Raw genomic sequence first — 22,498 nt, forward strand, 5'->3', positions numbered from 1 at the left:
CCAATCAAAAGGTTGTTAAAAATGGATATCAAGATATTCTTAATATGATGCCTTTTAGGAGAGCAAAAGGGTATAAAGAGATATTTGAACATGTAACTCAAATAATTACTGAGAAAGAAAAAATATGGGTTTATCCATCTGAAGATCATATTATTTATTCCAATGCAAGGATGGATACCAAAGAAGAAGATATTTGTTATCTTGATCATTTATTATCTGCAATTATATCCAACCAAGTACACGGATCAGAAGATATGGCTAAAGAACTATGCAAATTACTTTGGAATTACAGTGATCACCATTGTGAATACTGTGTAGTTGAAGATATGAGTCAAGCACCTCTTAATGATGAAGAATTCCCTGCAGAATTCTTTGATTCGAAGATGGAGAAGTGATGGTGACTAAAGTAGCCCTTTATCACTACTTTAATAAAGAAATTTATTAAAGAAAAACTGTGGCTACTAGAAGACAGAAGATAATGCAATAAGAGTCTCTATAATTGTGACTACTTCCTACCAATGGTCACAAGTGGCAGACAAAGATAAAAGATAAGGCATCCAATTTCAAAAGAAGTGGTCCACCCAACAAGAAGACAATGAAGAATTCGGTGGAGATAAGATGGCCTAGCTACCCAACAAAGAAAAGAGGAAGACACCTGTCCAAGATAAGATCCCAAAATCTTCTATAAAAGGGGGCATGAAGGAAGAAGGAGATCATCTCGAAATACCTTGAAATAACTTCTCTTAAACACATTTGAGAGAAATCTTTTGTAATCTGATTACACTACTTGTATTCAGAAAAATAATAGGTAGCTTGAAGATAGGAAAGCGTGTAATAAGATAATCACTTATGGAGTTTTAAACTTCATAAGGTGAGTACCAAAGGTATGTAAATATAGTTTGTAAGCACGTACAATTTCAGTTTATGAATATCAAAGTAAAGTTTGTTATGTTCAACAAAGCTTTCATAAAAGGATTTCGTTAAGTTTCTTATGATTCCTCGGTAGTACAGATAGAGATTTTAAAAAGATTTTGAAAACATTGATTTTGAATGGATGTTAGCCATGCTAAAGTACCCGTTTTTGATGAATGGTTTAGGGGGAAAAAGGCAATTTTCTAACAAAAATCGTAGCACTTTGTGTGTGAGTTATCTTTTAAAATTTCGTTCCAAGTAGGAACTTGATTCTGAAAAGAGTTTGGATAGAGGTGAAAACAGAGACTCTGGATACTGTGAGATAGCGTATGTGGAAACACGGCTAGTTCTCTAGAATAAGAAATGCAACCTTAATTGAAAAGCCTTTTGCGGAAGCAGTTGTGGACCCAAATGATTTCAAAAACATTTTAAATCTTTACTTGATTCAGAAGATTGATTAAGTACATGCAAAGCATCTATAAGAGCATACTGGAGGGAAAACCTGTTTATCTCTACTTGATTACTGTAAGTTATTTACTTATCTTTACATGCTTATGTTTTAATTATCTTTGATGAGCAATTCACAAGCATCCACTTTTACTATTAATAATGATAAAAATCTCATTTTATTTTTAGATGTAGAAGATGTTTCTTTTCTGCTTAAATTAGATATAAAATCTGATGTTATATTCCCTATTGGTAAAGAAAAAATTGAAGAAATATATAGAGATATAGATTATAGTTGTAAGAATAATATAGGATTTGATCCTGTGAGAACCCATAGAGAAATAAGAAAAGTAGAAGATATTATAACCAAACATACGGATATACAAGAAGAAATCTCAGAAGGATTATTTAATGGATATATAACTAAGAAAGGCCAACCTACAATCTTTGAAGAACTATTAAAATATAAAGAATATTTAAAGGTGTTCAAAAGATTGAAAAATATAAATATAGGACCTGATTGACAATTCCTTAAAAGATATAAGATAGATCTTGTAAATAATTTCATTAAGGGCAATATAGTACTTTTAATAAAAAAGGTTATTGTGAAAAATAGGAAGAATCTACCAGCCATTCTCAAAGTTGTCCCATGTTGACAAGGCATTTGACATTGGAGGACTTGGAAAAAATATATATATTTACTTGTTTAAAAAGTGTTTATATATAATTTAAATTATAGATGAATAAAAATAAGTGATAATATTTGTGGGTTGAATTGACAAATTATAAATATCTATAAAAATTAACCAAACATGAGCTAAAACTGCTCAGTATTTTAGCCCTTATTTGGGCTCCACTTTAGGGGGTGGGGGTGGGGAAGGTATTTTTCTATCTTATTTTTAACCACAAATTCTTCAATAAAATAATATTTTACATAATTCAAAATTTTTTCTTATATTTTAACCCTGCATTCTTTAAAGAATCATTATTTTAAAATACTTTTTTCTCAAAATTTGTTTTCAGTAGCGCCCAAACAAAAGCTAAATAATGTTCGAGAGACAAAAAGAAGAGATTATAGAAAAGTCAATAGACATGGGTATATTATTGAAAATTGAAAGTTGATCGTGTATGTACACTTAGATACCAAATTGCGCACTCATTTATGTTAAAAATTGTGTCCAAATTAGCCCAGAAAACTTTAGCCCATTTTTATAACTTATTAAAGTAAATTGAGCCCTACAAACATCAAATTAGCCCAAATCACCGAAATTCATAAATTATATACAGCAATTTGTAGGGTTTGGACGTTTAGAAAATTAAAAATCAAAAGTTTTTTCGTCAAGTTACAGATTTTTAAGTCGGTGTCATGTCAATCTCATTGTAGGAATTAACTACCAAATAATTGTAATATTTTTTATTTTGAGCAATATATTTTTTTTTGAAAATTTGAAAAATATGTATAAAGTTCAAATAATTACAGTATAGATACTTTTGTGCAATATTTATTTATTTATTTTAAGTTGAAGAACATGTATAAAATTCAAAAAATGTATTATTTTCTTTATTTATTAGTCGAATATTTAAAACAGTATTAAGAATTGAAAAATACATAATTACGCATATGCTTGTAAGGCTTGATACTTGATGAAAATGCATTGCTACACATTATGTAGTTTAGAACTTTGGCTATAGTTATAGAACGGCCATTCACTATTTAATTATAATTTACAATACTCCATTAAATGATACATTACACGTCTTTTCGTCAAAAGTATCAAAAGAAAGAAAAAATAATACAATTATATTTTGGAGTATTAAAAATAAATGCAATGGTGTTAAAACTTTGTCTAGAGAACCTAATGTGATAAAACATTACTAAAAAAATAGCTTTTTACCTATGGAAAATTACCAATACATCCGTTGGTAATTAGAAACGGATTATCCGTTGTTAAAAGTTATTCACTTTCAGTTACGATAATCAGCAACAAATTTCCATTGATAACAATGATATCTTTTTACTGACAGATATTTAGTGCCTCATGTAATCGTTTAACATTAGATGTTTCACCTACGGATATTCCGTTGATAATTAGAAACCTATTATCCGTTGGTAAAAGTAATTCACTTATCTCATATCGAAAGTTCACAACAACGTCTTCAGAGTTGTCCTCTATAAATTAATTTGTGGTCCAATAAGTGGTTAAACAATATTTTGGACTTTCAATTCGATTGGTTAAAAGTTAAAAAATTTAGAATTATCAAATAAATAATAATAACAATAATAAAACAATAAATAATTTTTTTTATCATGCCTTACACCTATGCGGCTATTTACAACATTTATTTTTACCAATTGTAATGGTGAACATTTACCAACGAAAGTTCGGTTGGTATTGGTTAAGATTTTTACCAACGAAAATTACGTTAGTAAAAGATTCACACTTTACCAACGAAAAATTTGTTGGTAAAATGTTTACTCTTTACCTATGGTAGGATCCGTTGGTAAGTATCAGCGACCCTCAAATTAACAACGAATTTGTGGTTGCAAATATTTCGTTGGTAAAGAGTAATAGCAACGGATATCGAGGTTTCAGGAACGAAAAATCCGTATCTGAAGTCATTTTTTTAGTAGTGAAACCTAAGTGCAGATAAGAGAGTATAATCACTCTCCTTGATGTTGATCACCGAAGATTTTTGAGTCGATGCATCCCTAATTTGTGTACCAATTTTTTGAATGTAGATATTAGGAATGATTTTGTAAATAAGTAAGTCACATTATCATTTGAGCGAATTTGTTAAACATCAACATTATCAATCTTCCAAAACTCATGCATATAGCAAAATTTTGGAGAATATATTTTGTCATGTCTTCTTTGATATAACATTCTTTGAGGTGTACAATACAAATTACATTATCTTCATACAATATTGTTGAACGATCTTTTGTTGAAGAATATACATGATGTTTGGATATGAAAATTCATATTCCTCTGTCATATACATTCTCGACATATCTCATAATCAATTTTAGATCTTTATAAGAAGTCTTGATCTATGAGACGAGTTTTGTATGTTAATTTTTAATATTTTTACACGATTTCAAGAGTTATGTTAAAGGGGAAAATCAGTGTCTATAACAGTATTATTTTGTTCACATAACCTATAAGATAATAAATAATTTATTCAAATCTCATTGTTTTCGAATATTTGCGGTTCTTCAAAACTTGTACAAATAGTATTTGGTTTATTTTTCTCTTATACTTTTATCTTTTGAGGTACAGAGTCTTTGACACCAATTGATCCACCATGCTTCTTGCATATTTCAGATTTATTTGCTATAACAAATTGTCATATATGGACCTCAATTTTTTGTTGGAGTATTTTTTTATTGATATATAGGATAATTTGTTGATTTCCAAAGTTGTTGTGGTAATGAAAAATAATTCACCTTGTACGATTGATGGTATTGAAAAGGTTAGAATTAAGATATTTGATGAGACTGTCAGGACACTTATTGATGTGAGAAATGTTCCTAATTTGAAGATAAATTTTATCTCTTTGAGTACTTATAATTCAAAAGAGTACACGTACACTTGTGCAGGTAGAGTCCTGAATGTTAGTTAAGGTGCTCGTGCTGTGTTGAAGAGATTTAGGAGTTCCTAGTTATATATCTTGCTTGGCTTTACAAAATCTTTGGATATTTATTAGTAAAAGTTAGGGACTCGGGTGGATTTTGAGTTTGGTACAATACTATTGAAGTTTATTTTAAGATCCATGTTGCGGAAGCTCTCTCAAAAGATCTTCAAACGGTGGTTTTTCAGTCTCAGTCCAACGTATCTTTCTCTATTAACAACTAATCCAAACGGCTTCAAACCACAACCAATTGATTCACCTTGGTTGCTATACAATCTTACCCACGTAGGACAAGAAAGGATGATGATTTATCGCCACAAAGGCTAAGAGAAGACACCACAAAGGTATACTATGAAAGAACCACTAATTGCACACGTTATACCAACGTTCTGGACACCCTTTTTCTCACACAAAAGAGGGCAGCTGGGATTCTCTTGTTTCTTCTCTCAAAATCACTCCATCATCATCTCAAAGAGCCTAGGGTTATATTCATATATATACTCTAGGGTTAGGCTTTAAGTTGGGCCATTAAAGGGGTAAACGGGCCAAGATTCAAGCCATCCATAAAGAATACAATTGGGCCGGGTGTAGCTCATTGACTTGGTTGTTGGACTTATTTCATTCATCGGCCTATGCCTATGAAATAATATTAATCCACGTTAACATCATAGCCCGGGATTTATTGGGTATCAAAAACCCAACAAATCTCTACCTTGATGCCCAATAAATCTGCAAGCAATCAAAACACACAGTTAACACTTGCATAATCAAGGTAGCCAATAAAATTGGATCACAGACCTTACCTCGTGTTTCCAACTTGAAACACATACCGTACCTGCTCCATGTACTCACTGGAGCTAAGGTCAAAAACACCCAAGTAGAAGCAAATATTTAACAGTAAACAATCAAGAGCAAATACACATGCGATGACGATATACTATAGGATAACACACACAGATCTTTTCAGTAACATGTTCACATAGAACCATAGACTAACACCAAGTCAATCAAACCACGGTCAACCACATATGCAACACATGCATAAATGACCCTAAGAAAAGATCTCACCACACTTATCCTATCCCATTCGGTGTTGCTCACACCTCGAGAACACATATCTCTTCTCATCGCCCACCACGCTCACTAGACAGATCACTCAACTCATGTCTAACTGGTGAGTCACAATAGATCCTAAGTCCACGGGATAATCCTCTATCTCCACATCACTTTTCCCAACCTAAGTGGATAATGGGTCTCCACCTAACAGAAGTGATAGAAGTGTCTCTCTCACACTCCACCTGATCAGGGTCTCTTTCCAGATAAAGGATCCTAGACATTTGATCACATCTCCACTCGTGATCCAAATATCACACTCTACATCCCTCGTGCATATCATCAATGCATCTCTAGGCAACTATACTCCACCTTACCAAAAGACATCCAACTCACTGCTAATGCATCTCAAACTCACTATGGCAAAACAACACCTTTCGGTGACCACAAAGGTTAATCCACTCACCAATGCTCCCAAAAAATTCACAAAGAAAATAGTGAAGGTGGCACTCTCAAAGAGAATCGAAGAAAGAGTCGGTTACTTCACAACACTCACAAAGGAGGCTCACAAAGAGGAAGGATATAACCCTAACATGGCTGCCTCACATAATCTCACAAACCACACAAGGTCACAAAGATAAAGAAGAGAAACGGCTGCCCAACTTTCTTCTCACTACCACACTCTCACACCACTCACAGCGCAAATAGAGTACGCCACAAAACTTAACCCACTATGCATGTAAACATATTACACAAAGTAATAAGTCACTCTAATTCATGCAATTACACATATCAAACATATTGAAAGTGTAAAATCAACATCGCAACAGAATTAAGTGACCACATACATGCAGAAAGGATTACACACAGATGCAATGCAAGAACCAGGTTTATTCTCTCAGTAAACCTCACTGGGATCACTACTCGACCCTAAAGTCATATTCGCTTTGTCTTTATCCTCATCTTTTCTTTTATTATCATCCTAGGACAATCTCTTTCAACTATGTCCAAATTTCACCACAGTTAAAATATATGTTATTTTTTACATTTACCTTAGACCCACATTTGCCAACAATGCCAAATAATGACCACAAGTAAAGTATGGACATAATTCACATAGAATAGTCCAGTAAACTTTCCTAAGGCCACATGCAATTCTAATAATGTAGAAAAATTGACAGCAGATTCACAAAGAATTTAAGGCAAATAATTAACAAATAATTCCTAGGTTTAGCAACAGGCAATGGTTACCCCTTCATGGTAACCCCAAACCTAATGTCATCCCACACGATGACCTCTAATGCAAAAATAAATTATTCTACACATTTATTTCAACTGTAATAATAAAAACAAAGAACACGATACCGAGTGGACCACGTCTGAAGGTCCGTAAATATCGAGAGACGCGAATTCATCACTTTAGGACTATCACTATTCGTCCTAAAGTCTCTGAAAACTGCAGCAACCAAAAAATCACGATCGAGTCCCGAACGCCCGAAGAACAACGCTGTCCAGATTCTACTGTGTATCCTGAAACAGAAAACTTCCAACACGAAAAATGTCAGAAATAATATGAGGAACAAACTGCCTGAAGAGACCGTCTCCAAATTCATCCTCACGCGCCCTCACGCGCCACCACACGTGCCTCCGTCTACCTACACTCACCGCCCTGAAGGGTTCTCCTCCACCTGCATGTGACGTCAGTGGTTTCCGTTTCCCCAAACTCCTTCTGGATTGATCAGAAAATGCGAAAAACGGAGATTGATTTATACAATTTTTGGACAGCTTCTTCGATCTGATTTCTGCTGCGTTTCTGCCTATTTTCTGGACGATTTCTGGTAGATTTCACGAGCCAAAACCTTCACCTTGAAGCTCTGATACCAATTGTTGCAGAAACTCTCTCAAAAGATCTTCAAACGGTAGTTTTCCAGGCTCAGTCCAACGTACCTTTCTCTACCAACAACCAATCCAAACGGCTCCAAACCACAACCAATTGATTCACCTTGGTTGCTATACAATCTTATCCACGTAGGACAAGAAAGGATGATAATTTATCACCACAAAGGCTAAGAGAAGACACCACAAAGGTATACTATGAAAGAACCACCAATTGCACACGTTATACCAGCGTTCTGGACACTTCTGGACACCCTTTTTCTCACACAAAAGGGGGCAGCCGGGATTCTCTTGTTTCTTCTCTCAAAATCACTCCATCATCATCTCAAAGAGGCTAGGGTTATATTCATATATATACTCTAGGGTTAGGCTTTAAGTTGGGCCATTAAAGGGGTAAACGGGCCAAGATTCAAGCCATCCATAAGGAATACAATTGGGCCGGGTGTAGCTCATTGACTAGGTTGTTGGACTTATTTCATTCATCGGCCTATGCCTATGAAATAATATTAACCCACGTTAACATCATAGCCCGAAATTTATTAGGTATCAAAAACCCAACAATCCATATTAAAGAATGCATTTCAGTCGAGTTCAAAAGTTTTGGGTAATGTCGATTTACTATCACCACTAGCGGTGCCATTGCATTCAATTGCTAGAGAGAGACTCATAAGAAATATTAGGCCTCCACAAAGGTACGGTGAAACTGATTTAGTAGCTTATGTATTAAGTGCAGTCGAAAATGTTAAATCTAGCAAAGAATCTTCTATAGAAGCATTTTATGTTGACTCTGTTACAAATTATGTTTATTTAATGTTTGGTAATTATTAAATTACTAGTGATTTTGTAGCTCATGGAGATAAGTCGAACAACTTTGGTGCCCAAGATATTCCTGTTGACCACTGCTTGGATTTAGTTGATTTTTCAGTTATTGAGTTTGCCTAGTTGGATATTGTGGAAAAAGTGGAAAAAAATTTCTGTTAGAGGATTTTTTGGGGGAGAATTTTTTGATTGAAGAGTTAAGTTTTATTCCCTGTAGTGGAATTTGTCTCTGTGTGGAGTTTTTTGAAGTTTTGCTCATTGCGGTGAAATTTGGTGCAAGGTAGATATTTGTTAGAATTAGGGTATGACAAATTCTATTTGGAAAAATATTTGGATTTCTATTTGACATTGACTCGTGAATTCTAGTTAGGATTCAATTTGGGTGTTATGTTGGCACTTCAGAATTTCTGTTGGACTTGAAGAACGCTTGAAGGAGTCCAATTTATAATAGGAAAAGAAGAAACCATGCGAGGAAACGGAAACGGCAAACTGATGCAAGCTATGCTCCGTGGTCTTGCTTGAGCACCCAGAACAAAAGGTTCAGCATTCGATGTCCACGAGGCAACTGATTGATAGCCATGAGATCGTAGCCAAGTGACGGTCTCTGTTCTTATTTTTTGACAGTTTTTGAATCTTATTTAATCTCAAACACTCCATTATTGTATAGACTTGTTATAGTTATACCCCACCACATTTTAGGCTCTTTTTGCACTGTGTATATGTGCAGTAAACCTCTAAAAAAATTCTTATATTCTACACAATAATTTGTAATCCTTCATTTGATATTATTAAATTTTTCTCTTCGGCCTGTGGTATATTTTAACTACGTAATCTTGTTTTGTTTTGATTATTATTTTCATATTGTCAGAAAACACTCGTTCTTTTATTTACTAATCAGGTGGTACCGGTTCAGTCCATAATTTTCAACATCTATATGAATTAAGTTTGATTTCAATTGTTATATATAGTAACTCAGATGAATGTATATTTATGAAAAATGTTGTATCTACAGTCAAATGAACAATTGAGTTACGTTAGAAATTTATTGACAAACGCACTTGCGAACGATATGGTAACGTATTTTTTTTCATTCTAAATTTACATCTGAGAGAGATGATACATGCCAATAGAAAGAAATCATTCCCATTATTAACTACACAAAGAACGATGTTCCCACTTCCTAGGATGAACAAATTTAACAAGAATGTCTACAAGGAACCTTTTCGAAATCAATTAATCAAACCCTATCTATGAGTCTATCTCCTTTACAGACTGGATTTTCCTTCATCAGAATAGCCCTAACTGGAGTCTTGTAATCAAACTTGCATGCATGTGCCTCTGGATATCTATGCATCCCACAAAAACTTCCCCCACATTTACAACCAAACCCTGTCAATCCAACCTTCCTGTTACAAGATTTACATCTGTTATTCGCAATTGGAAGAGGATTAGCGTCGTTGTTAAGTGAGAGAATTCGTCGCATCGACCAATGGATCGATTAAAGAATTCGTTGAAACTGAAGGGCTGAAGGAGGAGGAAGCAGACGTTTCCTTGAAGCATATTGTTTCTGCAGATTTAGCAATCCTTTCTTTGAGAAAATCTTGATAGCATTTTGAACACAGACCATGATTTTGTGGGCTTCCATAAAATTCCCGGCATCTGCTACAGAGTTGCAGAGTTTCTTGTTGGCAGCTTTGCATTTGATCCATTATCGGCTGCGATCTCTGCCTCACTAGATGACTCGTCTCTAACGTACGGACTAACAACTGAACAGTTCTGATCTTCTTCTATTTTGAACGAAAGAATTTGGGAGTTTTCGAATGGAAGGGCTGAAGATTTTGCATGTATATATAGAGGGCTTTGGGTGGTTAGTAGACTAGGAATAGGATATATATGCATACATATGGTAATATGAATCAAGAACGTTGAAGGGACGAATTTTGATTGGATTGGATTTTCGTTTAGTAGAGAGAGAATTCTTAAAACTAACTGGTCAAAGACTTTGTTCAAATTTATGTTTGACATCGTATAGAAAACTTTCCTTTTATTTTGTATTAAATTGTCACTACTTTTATTCTGGTTAGTTAATCGATCCGGTAGTCCAACTTGAATGTTAATCCATAGAGGATGTTGACAAGATATTTGACGTTGGAGGACTTGGGGGGTAAAAAAATTTACTTGTTTAAAAAGTGTTTATAAACAATTTAAATTATAGATTAATAAAAATAAGTGATAAAAACGTGGATAATATTTATGGGTTGAATTGACGAATTATAAATATCTATACACATTAACCAAACATGAGCTAAAATTGTTCAATATATTTAGCTCTTATTTGGGCACCATTTTTGTTTTTTGTATTTTTTTTTTTTTTTTTTTTTTTTTGTTGTTCTTTTTTTTTTTTTTTTTTTTTTTTTTGGGGGGGGGGGGGGGGGGTGGAAGCATTTTTTTCCTTTCTTATTTTTAATGACACATTCTCTAATAAAATAATATTATACATAAATTCAAAATTTTCCGTATTAGTTAACCTCACATTCTTTAAAAAATCACTATTTTAAAAAATATTTTTCCCAAAATTTATTTTTAGTAGAGCCCTAAAAAAGGCTAAATAATGTTAGAGAGACAAAAAGAAGAGATTATAGAGAAGTGGATAGACATGCGTACGTATTTATGTTAAAAATTGTGTCAAAATTAGCCTAAGAAAGTTTAGCACATTTTTATAACTTAAAAAAGTAAACTGAGCCCAACAAACAACAAATTAGCCCAAATCACCCAAATTCATGAATTATATATAGCAATCTGTAGGGTTTTGACGTTTAGAAAAATTAAAAATCAAATTTTTTTTTTTTTTTTTGTTTGTCTAGTTACAAATTTGTACGTCGGTGTTTTTGTCAATTGAAAAGCTAGTTTAAAGAACTACGATTCTTCTAGAAAATATAATTTTCTCAATTCGAACGTTTGCTATCCAAAAAATAAGTCTCAAGTTGAGGCTAAAAATTCGAAACATAACTTATTCGCCTGGAAATTAATTTATGAAAGTACTTCAACTCTATTTCACTTCTTTGACCTTAAAATTGCACCCAATTGATCATAAGTGAACTTCAATCATCATTTTATGGTCTGAATTAAATATTGAATGTTTACACTTTGATCCCCAAACTATAGATTTCTTTCGTTTTGCCCCCCTTTTTTGTTCCCTTCATCCAATCTAAAAATTTGGAGCATAACTTCTTCGACTGGAAATTAATTTATGAAAATACTTCAACTCTATTTCACCTTTTGACCTTGAAATTGCATCCAATTGATCATAAGTGATCTTCAATCATCATTTTATGGTCCGAATCAACTATTGAATGTTTACACTTTGATCCCCAAACATTAGATTTCTTTCATTTTTGTCCCCCTTTTTTGTTCCCTTCTTCCAGTTCCATCAATTTGCATTGATTTCTACCCAACAAGCATAATTAACACATAATTAAGTTATAACTCATTCAAATAATAGACAAATACTCTAATTTATTGGCTTACGTAAGTGTACATCATCTAGCCATCAAAAAAAAAAAAAAAAAAAAAAAACTAAAATTGAATAAAATGGGCAAATTGTTGTAGAATAATTTACATATATATTGTGTCCACCATTCACACTGAACAAGGCTCTGTCTCAACACCAAAACTAGACAAGAACCCCTTTTTTCATATTGTATGATAAAATTTGTGGAATCCTGATGCAAGAGGATCCGAGTCGAGTGATGTTGATTTGTCAGATAGCACGATGAAGGCGCTGAGATACCATGAGATGGTGGATCGGCGCAAAAATGAAAAGTGAATCACCATTATTTCCTTAATTGGGGGAATTTGACGCGTCTTTAGTAATTTGGTCATGACTTTGGATACGGTTATCGGAATCGCTATTATGACCCCAATTCGGAAAGCTCTTTTCGGCCCGCAAGTCGTGGCCACCCAGCTATGCTTGGTGGACGTCAATTTCGAGCCCAAAATCCACTGTTTTCCTTTCTAAAATTCAATTTTAAGTTATTTTTTACTATTTATGGTAATATTTCGTTTCCTTTTTTCCATATGTTAGAAAACTCGAATTGAGCCAAATTTTTGGCAACTTACTTCTTTTAGTTAATATTTTATTTTGGTATAATTTTGGGATTTTGCCATTTATGGTAATTTTCCCATAATTTCGTATTTCGCAGCTATTTAACTCGACTTGTGGGTTAGTTTTCATGATTCTGCATTGTTAATAATATTGAGTTGAATTCAGAGTATTTTCTCTGGTTTTTTGGACGTTTTCTGTCGTTCTTTTCTTGCGAATCATCTGCTACAACAAGCCAATAGGATAATCACTATCCTACCCGACGTCAAATCCCATCTCAACGAACTTTTCCATATTGAAAATCTTGAAATTAATCTCAAAATACGATTCGAATTCCATATTGACTCATATCATAAGGGTTGGACCTATAACGGCAAATAAAAAAAGCAAAAATATTCCTCTAAATTTTCTTTCCATTTAGCAAGTTGTTTCTGATGGAGGTTATGTGATGGCAGTTTTAAAGCCTGTAATTATTACAAGAGACAGGGGCATAATAGAAATGATTGTTATAAGTTGCATAAGAAAGAAAAATTAGCAGTTGGAAATTAGAAGGAAAAACAATAAGAAACTTCAAGTGAAGCCATAATTGGTGAAGATTGTTATAAAGATGGAGAACTTTTAGTTATTTCTGTAGGTGATTCCAAACCTGAGGAAAATTAGATTCTTGATACAGCTTACACTTTTCATATGTGTCTTAATCGAAATTTGCTCTCAACATATGAAACAGATTCCAAAGGTGCTGTGGTAATGAAAAATAATTCGCCTTGCACGATTGCCGGTATTGAAAAGGTTAGAATTAAGATGTTTGATGAGACTATTAGGACACTTATTGATGTGAGCAACGTTTCTAAGTTGAAGACAAATTTTATCTCTTTGAGTACTCTTAATTTAAAAGGGTACATGTACACTTGTGCGGGTAGAGTCCTGAATGTTAGTAAAGGTTCTCGCGTTGTGCTAAAGGGATATAGGAGTTCCTAGTTATATATCTTGCTTGGCTCTACAAAATATTTGGATATAAATTAGTAGAAGTTAGGGACTCAAGTGGATTTTGAGTTTGGTACAATACCATTGGAGTTTAGTTTAGGATCCATATTAAAGCATGCATTTCAATCGAGTTCAAAAGTTTTGGGTATTGTCGGTTTGTTGTCACCACTAGTGGTGCCATTATATTCAGTTGCTATAGAGAGATCCAGAAGAAATATTAGGCCTCCACAAAGGTATGTTGAAACTGATTTCGTAGCTTAAGTTTTAAGTGCAGTCAAAGATGTTAAATCTAGCAAATAATCTTCTATAGAAGCATTTTATGTTGATTTTGTTACAGAGTATGTTTATTTCATGTTTGATAATTATTAAATTACTAGTGATTTTGTAGCTCATGGAGATAATTCAAGCAACTTTAATGCCCAAGATATTCCCGTTGAGCAGTGCTCGGATTTTATTTAGTTGAATTTTTCAGTTATTGAGTTTGCAATAGTTGGGCATTGTGGAGAAGGTGGAGAAAAATTTCTGTTAGAGGATTTTGAGGGGGATAATTTTTTGATTGAAAAATTAAGTTATATTCCTTGTAGTGGAATTTGTCTCTATGTGTGGAGTTTTCTGAAGTTTTGTTCATTGCAGTGGAATTCGGTGCAAGGCAGATATTTGTTAGAATTAGGGTATTGCACAAATTCTATTTGGAATTCTATTTGATGTCGACTCATGAATTCTAGTTAGGATTCAATTTGGGAGTTATGTTGGCACTTCAGAACTTCTGTTGGACTTGAAGAACACTTGAAGGAGTCCAATTTATAATAGGAAAAGAAAAAATCACGCAAGGGAATGGAAACGGCGAATTGATGCTTGCTACGCGACTTGGTCTTGCTCGAGCGGCCAGAACAAAAGGTTCAGCATTCGATGTCCACTAGGTGACCGTTTGATAGCCATGAGATTGCAGCCAAGCGACGAACTCTGTTCGTATTTTTTGACAGTTTTTGAGTCTTATTTCATCTCAAACACTCCATTATTGTATGGAATTGTTAAGGTTGAACTCCACCACATTTTAGGCTCTTTTTACTCTCTATGTATGTGCAGTAAACCTCTAAAAAAATCTTTATATTCTACACAATAATTTGCAATCCTTCATTATTGATATTAATAAATTTTTCTCTTCTGCCTGTGGTATATTTTAACTATGCAAATCTTGTGCTTTTGTGATTATTATTTTCATGCTGTCAGATAATACTGTTCTTTTATTTACTAATCAGGTAGTACCGTTTCAGTCCGTAATCTTCAACATCTATATGAATTAAATTTGATTTCAATTGTTATATATAATAACTCAGATGAATGTATATTTATGAAAAATTTTGTATCTACAGTTAAATGAACAATTGAGTTACGTTAGAAATTTATAGACAAACGCACTTGCTGTAAATTTACAAAAAGATGCGTTGTAAGAGGAAACAATCAACCATATCATAAATCTACAAAATTTCAAAATTAAACCAAATCTTTAAGCCCAAAATATTGTTAATTTCTTTAACTTCTTCAAATAAAAAAGAAAAGAAGTAAAAATGAACTACAGCCCTTTCCCAGTAAAGGAAAAGAAAGATACGGTAACGTATTTTTTTTCATTCTAAATTTACAACTGAGAGAGATGATACATGCCAATAGAAAGAAATCAATCCCATTATTAACTAAACAAAGAACGATGTTCCCACTTCCTAGGATGAACAAATTTAACAAGAATGTCTGCAAGGAACCTTCTCGAAATCAAGCCCTATCTATGAGTCTATCTCCTTTACAGACTGGATTTTCCTTCATCAGAATAGCCCTAGCTGGAGTCTTGTAATCAAACTTGCATGCATGTGCCTCTGGATATCTATGCATCCCACAAAAACTTCCCCCACATTTACAACCAAACCCCGTCAATCCAACCTTCTTGTTACAAGATTTACATCTGTTATTCACAATTCTAGGAGGATTAGTTTCGGTGTTAAGTGTAAGAGAATTCGTCGCATCAACCAATGGATCGATTAAAGAATTCATTGAAACTGAAGGGCTGAAGGAGGAGGAAGCAGATGTTTCCTTGAAGCACATTGTTTCTGCAGATTTAGCTATCCTTTCTTTGAGAAAATCTTGATAGCAATTTGAACACAGACCATGATTTTGTGGGCTTCCATAAAATTCCTGGCATCTGCTACAGAGTTGCAGAGTTTCTTGTTGGCAGCTTTGCGTTTGATCCATTATCGGCTACGATCTCTGCCTCACCAGATGACTCGTCTGTAACGTACGGACTAACAACTGAACAGTTCTGATCTTCTTCTATTTTGAATGAAAGAATTTGGGAGTTTTTGAATGGAATTATGGAAAGGCTGAATATTGTGCATGTATATATAGAGGGCTCTGGGTGGTTAGTAGACTAGGATTAGGAAATATATGTATACATATGGTAATATGAATCAAGAACGTTAAAGGAACGAATTTTGATTGGATTGGATTTCCGTTTAGTGAAGAGAGAATTCTTAAAACTAACCTGGTCAAAGACTTTGTTCAAATTTATGTTTGACATCGTATGGAAAACTTTCCTTTTTTTTTTTTTTTTTATCATTGTACTTTATTTTGTATTAAATCGATCTGGTAGTTTGACTTGAATGTTAATTTATGGAGGATGTTGATAAGGCATTTGACATTGGAGGACTTGGGGGGAAAAATTTTACTTTCTTAAAAAGTGTTTATAAACAATTCAAATTATAAATTAATAAAAATAAGTGATAAATACGTGGATAATATTTCTGGGTTGAATTGACGAATTATAAATATCTATAAATATTAACCAAAAATGAGCTAAAATTGTTCAATATATTTAGCCTCTATTTGGGCTCAATTTTAGGGGGGAAATGGTATTTTTTTTTATTTTTTATTTTTAACCATACATTCTGGGGGAATGGTATTTTTTTTATTTTTTTTATTTTTAACCATACATTCTTCAATAAAAAAATATTATACATAAATTCAAAATTTTCCTTATTTGTTAACTCCACATTAAAAAAAAAATCACTATTTTAAAATACATTTTCCCGAAAATTTATTTTTAGTAGAGCTCAAACAAAGGCTAAATAATTAATGTTAGAGAGACAAAAAGAAGAGATTTTAGCAAAATCAATAGACAAGTGTGTATTATTGAAAATTGAAGGTTAATCGCATATGCACGCTTAGGTACCAAAATGTGCATGCATTGACGTTTAGAAAAATTAAAAATCAAAATTTTTTTGTACCAGTTACAAATTTTTATGTCGGTGTTTATGTCAATCTAATTGTAGGAATTAATTGCCAAATGATTCTAGTATTCATGATTTTAAGCAATATACTGTTTTTTTTCTTTTGAAATTTTGAAGAATATGTATAAAGTTCAAGTAATTACAGTATATATACTTTTGTGCAATCTATATATAGTTCAAAAATTGAATTATTTTATTTATTTATGAGTCGAATATTTAAAATAGTATTAAAAATTGAAAAAAACACACATACTCAATCAAAACGCATTGCTACACTTACATATTTTAGAACTTTGGCTACAGTGATAGAATTGCTATTCACTACTGAAAACCCTGTTTGAGCCGCATTACATAAAAAAAAAAATACATTCTTAAACAATAATTTGACATCATTTCAACCACACATTCTTCAATAAAATAATATTACACAAAACCTTTTCTTATATTTTAACCACAAATTCTCTATTAATCTATTATTTGAAAATACATTTTTTAAAAATAATGTGGCTCAAACACACACCGGTCGTAATTTATAATACCCCTCAAATGATACATTAAACAATGTGTCTTGTTATAACCTTATGTGATAAAAATTCGGTGGGTCAAAAAAAAATAAAATATTATAATTATATTTTAGAGTATTAAAAATAATTGCAATCTTTTTAAAACTTTGCCAAGAGAATCTAATGTGATAAAACCTAAGCAAAGAAAAAAGAGTATAATTACTCTCCTTGATGTTGACAACCAAAGATCTTTGAGTCGATGCATCCTTATCTTGTGTACCAATTTTTTGAATGTAGACATTAAGGATGCTTTTGTAAATAAGTCAATCACGTTATTACTTGAGCGAAGTTTTTAAACATCAACATTATCAATCTTCCTAGTTATATATCTTGCTTGGCTCTACAAAATATTTTGCCACGTCTCATTTGATATAAGATTCTTTGAGGTGTACGGAACAACCTACATTATCCTTATACAATATTGCTGGACTAGCTTTTGCTAAAACTAATCTGCATGGTGTTTGGATATAAATGATCATATTCCTTGATCATACACACTCAATTTATCTCATAATCAATTCGCGGTCTTTATAAGAAATCTTGAACTACGATTGTTATTTTTAATATTTTTACAAAACTGGTGGTACAAAACTAGTGACACATCCCATGATTTTTCATTAACAATTTATTTCTATGTTCAACTATGAATATCCAAGATATGAGTTTTGAGTATTTTTTTGAAATTATGCTCACGAAATTACTATTGTAGGAACATATTCAATGTATGACAAATTATATATTTGTGTGTGTACACATACATATCATCCTTGAAAAATTAACTTCCACTTTTATTATTATTCCTAATTATTAATATTTCACATAACCTATGGAAAGTGTTTGATAGTGACTAAAATTAAATTTTTAGTAGATTTGAAATGTGTAGTTGAAAAGTTATGAAACCTATGAAAGATGTGATTAATATTGATTGTTTGACTTTAACTCAAATTAAAATCTGGACCAAACAGGGGCATAAACTTGAAATTTGTGAGTCAAAAATCAAATTTCTTAAAATTTAATTTATGAAAATCGGAAATTCAGGGGTTACAATTTGTAAATAGCCTTTTTTCTTTTTTCTTTTTAACCTAGAAAGTAAGGTTAGCCAGCCAAAAATAAAAAATAAAAGAATAAAACTAAAATTAAATAAAATAGGCAAATTGTTGTATAATAATTTACATATATATTGTGTCCATAATTCACGCCTAACAAGGCTGTCTCAAAACCAAAAATAGATAAGAACCCCTTTTTCCATATTGCATGATAACATTTGTGAAATCCCATCTGAACGAATTTTTCCATATTGAAAATCTCGAAATTAATCTCAAATACGGTTCGAATTCCATTGATTCCTATCATAAGGGTTGTTGAATAAAGCAAAAATATTCCTCCAATTTTTCTTCCACTCAGCAAGTTTTATGGTAAAAATTTCTTAATTCAAAGTGTAATTTTGACGCAGTTGGTAAAGGGCCATTAAACCAAGTCCGCCTTATTATTCAAATGAGGAATTAGGTAAGCCTAATTTTCAAAATAGACAGTGTTTTAGTTGGATACTAATCCACTTATATTCACGTATATATACACACATACATATGCAGGATTCTATGCAGTGTGGATCTATAGACAAGAATCCCATATGGAAGGCTTAGTACCTTGTAAGAGTTCTGACAGGAAGAGAGACAGACAGCCAATTTCTGTTCCATTTGTTTGGGAAGAGAAACCTGGAACACCCAAGAAAGACTGGAAACCAACTGCTCGTCCGATTAAGCCGGCTGCGCTGCCAGTCAAGCTTGTTGCATCTGTTCCTTTTGGATGGGAAGAGAAGCCCGGAAAACCACTTCCATGTTTCTCACAGTCGCTACCAGAATCAGAACCAGCACCGCCACAGACAATGAGCATCGACTTCTCATCACCTCCGAGTTACTCGGATAGTCAGGATGAAGATTGGTGTGGCAGCGAGGGAGACGTTGAAGATAACAGAGAAGGTGATCAAATGCTGGATTCAGAGATAGATACGTGCAGTTTCATAACAGGAGATTCCTTCAGCTCCGCTCCGTCTCTCCTCGCCAATGGCCTGATATCAAGCGCAGCGCTTTCGGGTGCAGTTCCTGAGCAGGAAACTTCATTTACACAGACAACAATCAACGGTGGGCAAATCCAAACTCCCTGTTCACCAGAAACAGACACTAGTACAAGCAGCTATGCAACAGGAACCACAAGCCTGGGTGGGGCTTCTTTCTTGGAGTGGCTCTTTCCTCTACTAGCACCTCGAACGAGTTTAGTTGACAACGTTGGCTGCTCAGAGAAGGTCACCTCTCACACAGCAGATGTACAAAATACAGATTTGCTACGTGAAAGCAACGGCAGTCTTGTAAGAAGACCACTGCTGACACTTGGAGAGATGATAATGATGAGCCGAAGAATGAGTTATAGAAGGAAAGCAAATAAAATCCATAAACAGCCATCTATGGTAACTATATTCTTCCCTGATTTTCGCTAATGATTGAATCAGCAGTTCAATTTTGAAAGACAGCTTTTCATTGGTGCAACTTACATTCGACAGGAACTTGTGAAAGGGAACGCCTTGGGTTGCTGCATCTTTGGACCTGGCAACGGCATCAGTAGATTACATTGGAAGTGGAAGAGGCAGCTGCAACTAAAACTGATGTAGAAAAGTTGGCACTCTGGCTTATTGTTCCATGCAATTAATTGGAGTCAAACTCCAGTTCATTCCATTCTGAAATTAGAGCATGTTAAATTATTACGAGTTTCTGCATGTAACGAAAAGATTTAAATTACTTCAATAATATCAGGATTGTGACTCCAACTAAAACAATGATGATGCCACCTTAAATCCTCAAAACACATTGTCATCACAATTAAGCGATGGTATATAGCCGGGCCATTTAGCTCCAATGATTCAAGACCCAGAACGTTTTTTATGCAGAACTTTTAAAAGTTTCAACAACTTTACGGATTCGATAAGTTTCAACAACTTTACGGATTCGATATTAACTACGCAAATCTTGTGCTTTTGTGATTATTATTTTCATGCTGTCAGATAATACTTTTCTTTTATTTACTAATCAGGTAGTACCGCTTCAGTCCGTAATTTTCAACATCTATATAAATTAAGTTTGATTTCAATTGTTATATTTAGTAACTCAGATGAATGTATATTTATGAAAAATGTTGTATCTACAGTGAAATGAACAATTGAGTTACGTTAGAAATTTATAGACAAACGCACTTGCTGTAAATTTACAGAAAGATGCGTTGTAAGAGGAAACAATCAACCATGCCATAAATCTACAAAATTTCAAAATTAATCCAAATCTTTAAGCCCAAAATATTTTTAATTTCTTTAACTTCTTCAAGTCAAAAAGAAAAGAAGTCAAAATGAACTACAGCCCTTTCCCAGTAAAGGAAAAGCACGATTTGGTAACGTATTTTTTTCATTCCAAATTTACATCTGAGAGAGATGATACATGCCAATAGAAAGAAATCAATCCCATTATTAACTAAACAAAGAACGATGTTCCCACTTCCTAGGATGAACAAATTTAACAAGAATGTCTGCAAGGAATCTTTTCGAAATCAATTAATCAAGCCCTATCTATGAGTCTATCTCCTTTACAGACTGGATTTTCCTTCATCAGAATAGCCCTAGCTGGAGTCTTGTAATCAAACTTGCATGCATGTGCCTCTGGATATCTATGCATCCCACAAAAACTTCCGCCACATTTACAACCAAAACCCGTTAATCCAACCTTCTTGTTACGAGATTTACATCTGTTGTTTACAATTGGAAGAGGATTAGCGTCGTTGTTAAGTGTAAGAGAATTCGTCGCATCGACCAATGGATCGATTAAAGAATTCGTTGAAACTGAAGGGCTGAAGGAGGAGGAAGCAGACGTTTCCTTGAAGCATATTGTTTCTGCAGATTTAGCTATCCTTTCTTTGAGAAAATCTTGATAGCACTTTGAACACAGACCATGATTTTGTGGGCTTCCATAAAATTTCTGGCATCTGCTACAGAGTTGCAGAGTTTCTTGTTGGCAGCTTTGCGTTTGATCCATTATCGGCTACGATCTCTGCCTCACCAGATGACTCGTCTGTAACGTACGGACTAACAGCTGAACAGTTCCGATCTTCTTCTATTTTGAATGATAGAATTTGGGAGTTTTCGAATGGAAGGGCTGAAGATTGTGCATGTATATATATAGAGGGCTTTGGGTGGTTAGTAGGCTCGGAATAGGAAATATATGTATACATGTTGGATATTGGTTAAATAAATCGATAATTGAAAATCGATTAAAGTGACTTCGTATCGACTTCGGCCAAATACTCAAAAGCTCGACTCAATCCGTTTAGGTAAAATTGTTTGCCACTTCGCCGCTTCGGGCGCACAATAGTCGAATTGATAAATGTTTTACATTCTCTCGAAACTCATTTTGAGAACTATATTGTAAAGACATCGAATGATTTAAATAACCCCCGAAAGAGAAATTTGATTTCTCTGCATGTATTGAAGGGTATATTTGACATTTCGAAAACCAATATCGGATGAATGAGAAATTACGAAAAAGGACGAAAATCAGGTCAAAATATTTGACCGTGCGACCGCATGGTTGGTAAACCGCGCGATCACACGTCAAAATTCAATTCCGATTTTTTGAGTAAATAGACACCTTTTCACAAAAGTGCATTGTTTGGAAAGGGTGCATGGTTTGGCCTCAAGCATTTCGTCCACACCCTTTCATGGTCTATAAATAGGACCCTTTGGGTGTCCTATTCCTCACAATTTGATATGCAAAAAC

The 22,498-nt window shown here is 33.5% G+C and overlaps 3 protein-coding genes across 3 annotated transcripts; 1 reads left to right on the top strand and 2 right to left on the bottom strand.

Moving 5' to 3' along the window:
• Window positions 1–15,366: 15,366 nt before the first annotated feature.
• Window positions 15,367–16,418, bottom strand: LOC111407035 (zinc finger A20 and AN1 domain-containing stress-associated protein 6-like). The gene has a single exon (XM_023036372.1). The coding sequence runs from the start codon at window positions 16,085–16,087 to the stop codon at window positions 15,614–15,616; it is 474 nt and encodes a 157-aa protein (XP_022892140.1). The 5' UTR covers window positions 16,088–16,418; the 3' UTR covers window positions 15,367–15,613.
• Window positions 16,419–18,924: 2,506 nt separating this feature from the next.
• On the top strand, window positions 18,925–20,505 carry LOC111406074. The gene is made up of 2 exons (XM_023035272.1): window positions 18,925–20,148; window positions 20,242–20,505. The coding sequence occupies exons 1-2, from the start codon at window positions 19,315–19,317 to the stop codon at window positions 20,347–20,349; spliced, it is 942 nt and encodes a 313-aa protein (XP_022891040.1). The 5' UTR covers window positions 18,925–19,314; the 3' UTR covers window positions 20,350–20,505.
• A 778-nt stretch (window positions 20,506–21,283) lies between these two features.
• Window positions 21,284–21,757, bottom strand: LOC111406769 (zinc finger A20 and AN1 domain-containing stress-associated protein 5-like). The gene has a single exon (XM_023036147.1). It carries the CDS (start codon window positions 21,755–21,757, stop codon window positions 21,284–21,286), a length of 474 nt encoding a protein of 157 aa, XP_022891915.1.
• Window positions 21,758–22,498: the final 741 nt, after the last annotated feature.

The sequence above is a fragment of the Olea europaea genome, chromosome 12, assembly GCF_002742605.1.
Source record: "Olea europaea var. sylvestris chromosome 12, O_europaea_v1, whole genome shotgun sequence".
Taxonomy (NCBI): domain Eukaryota; kingdom Viridiplantae; phylum Streptophyta; class Magnoliopsida; order Lamiales; family Oleaceae; genus Olea; species Olea europaea.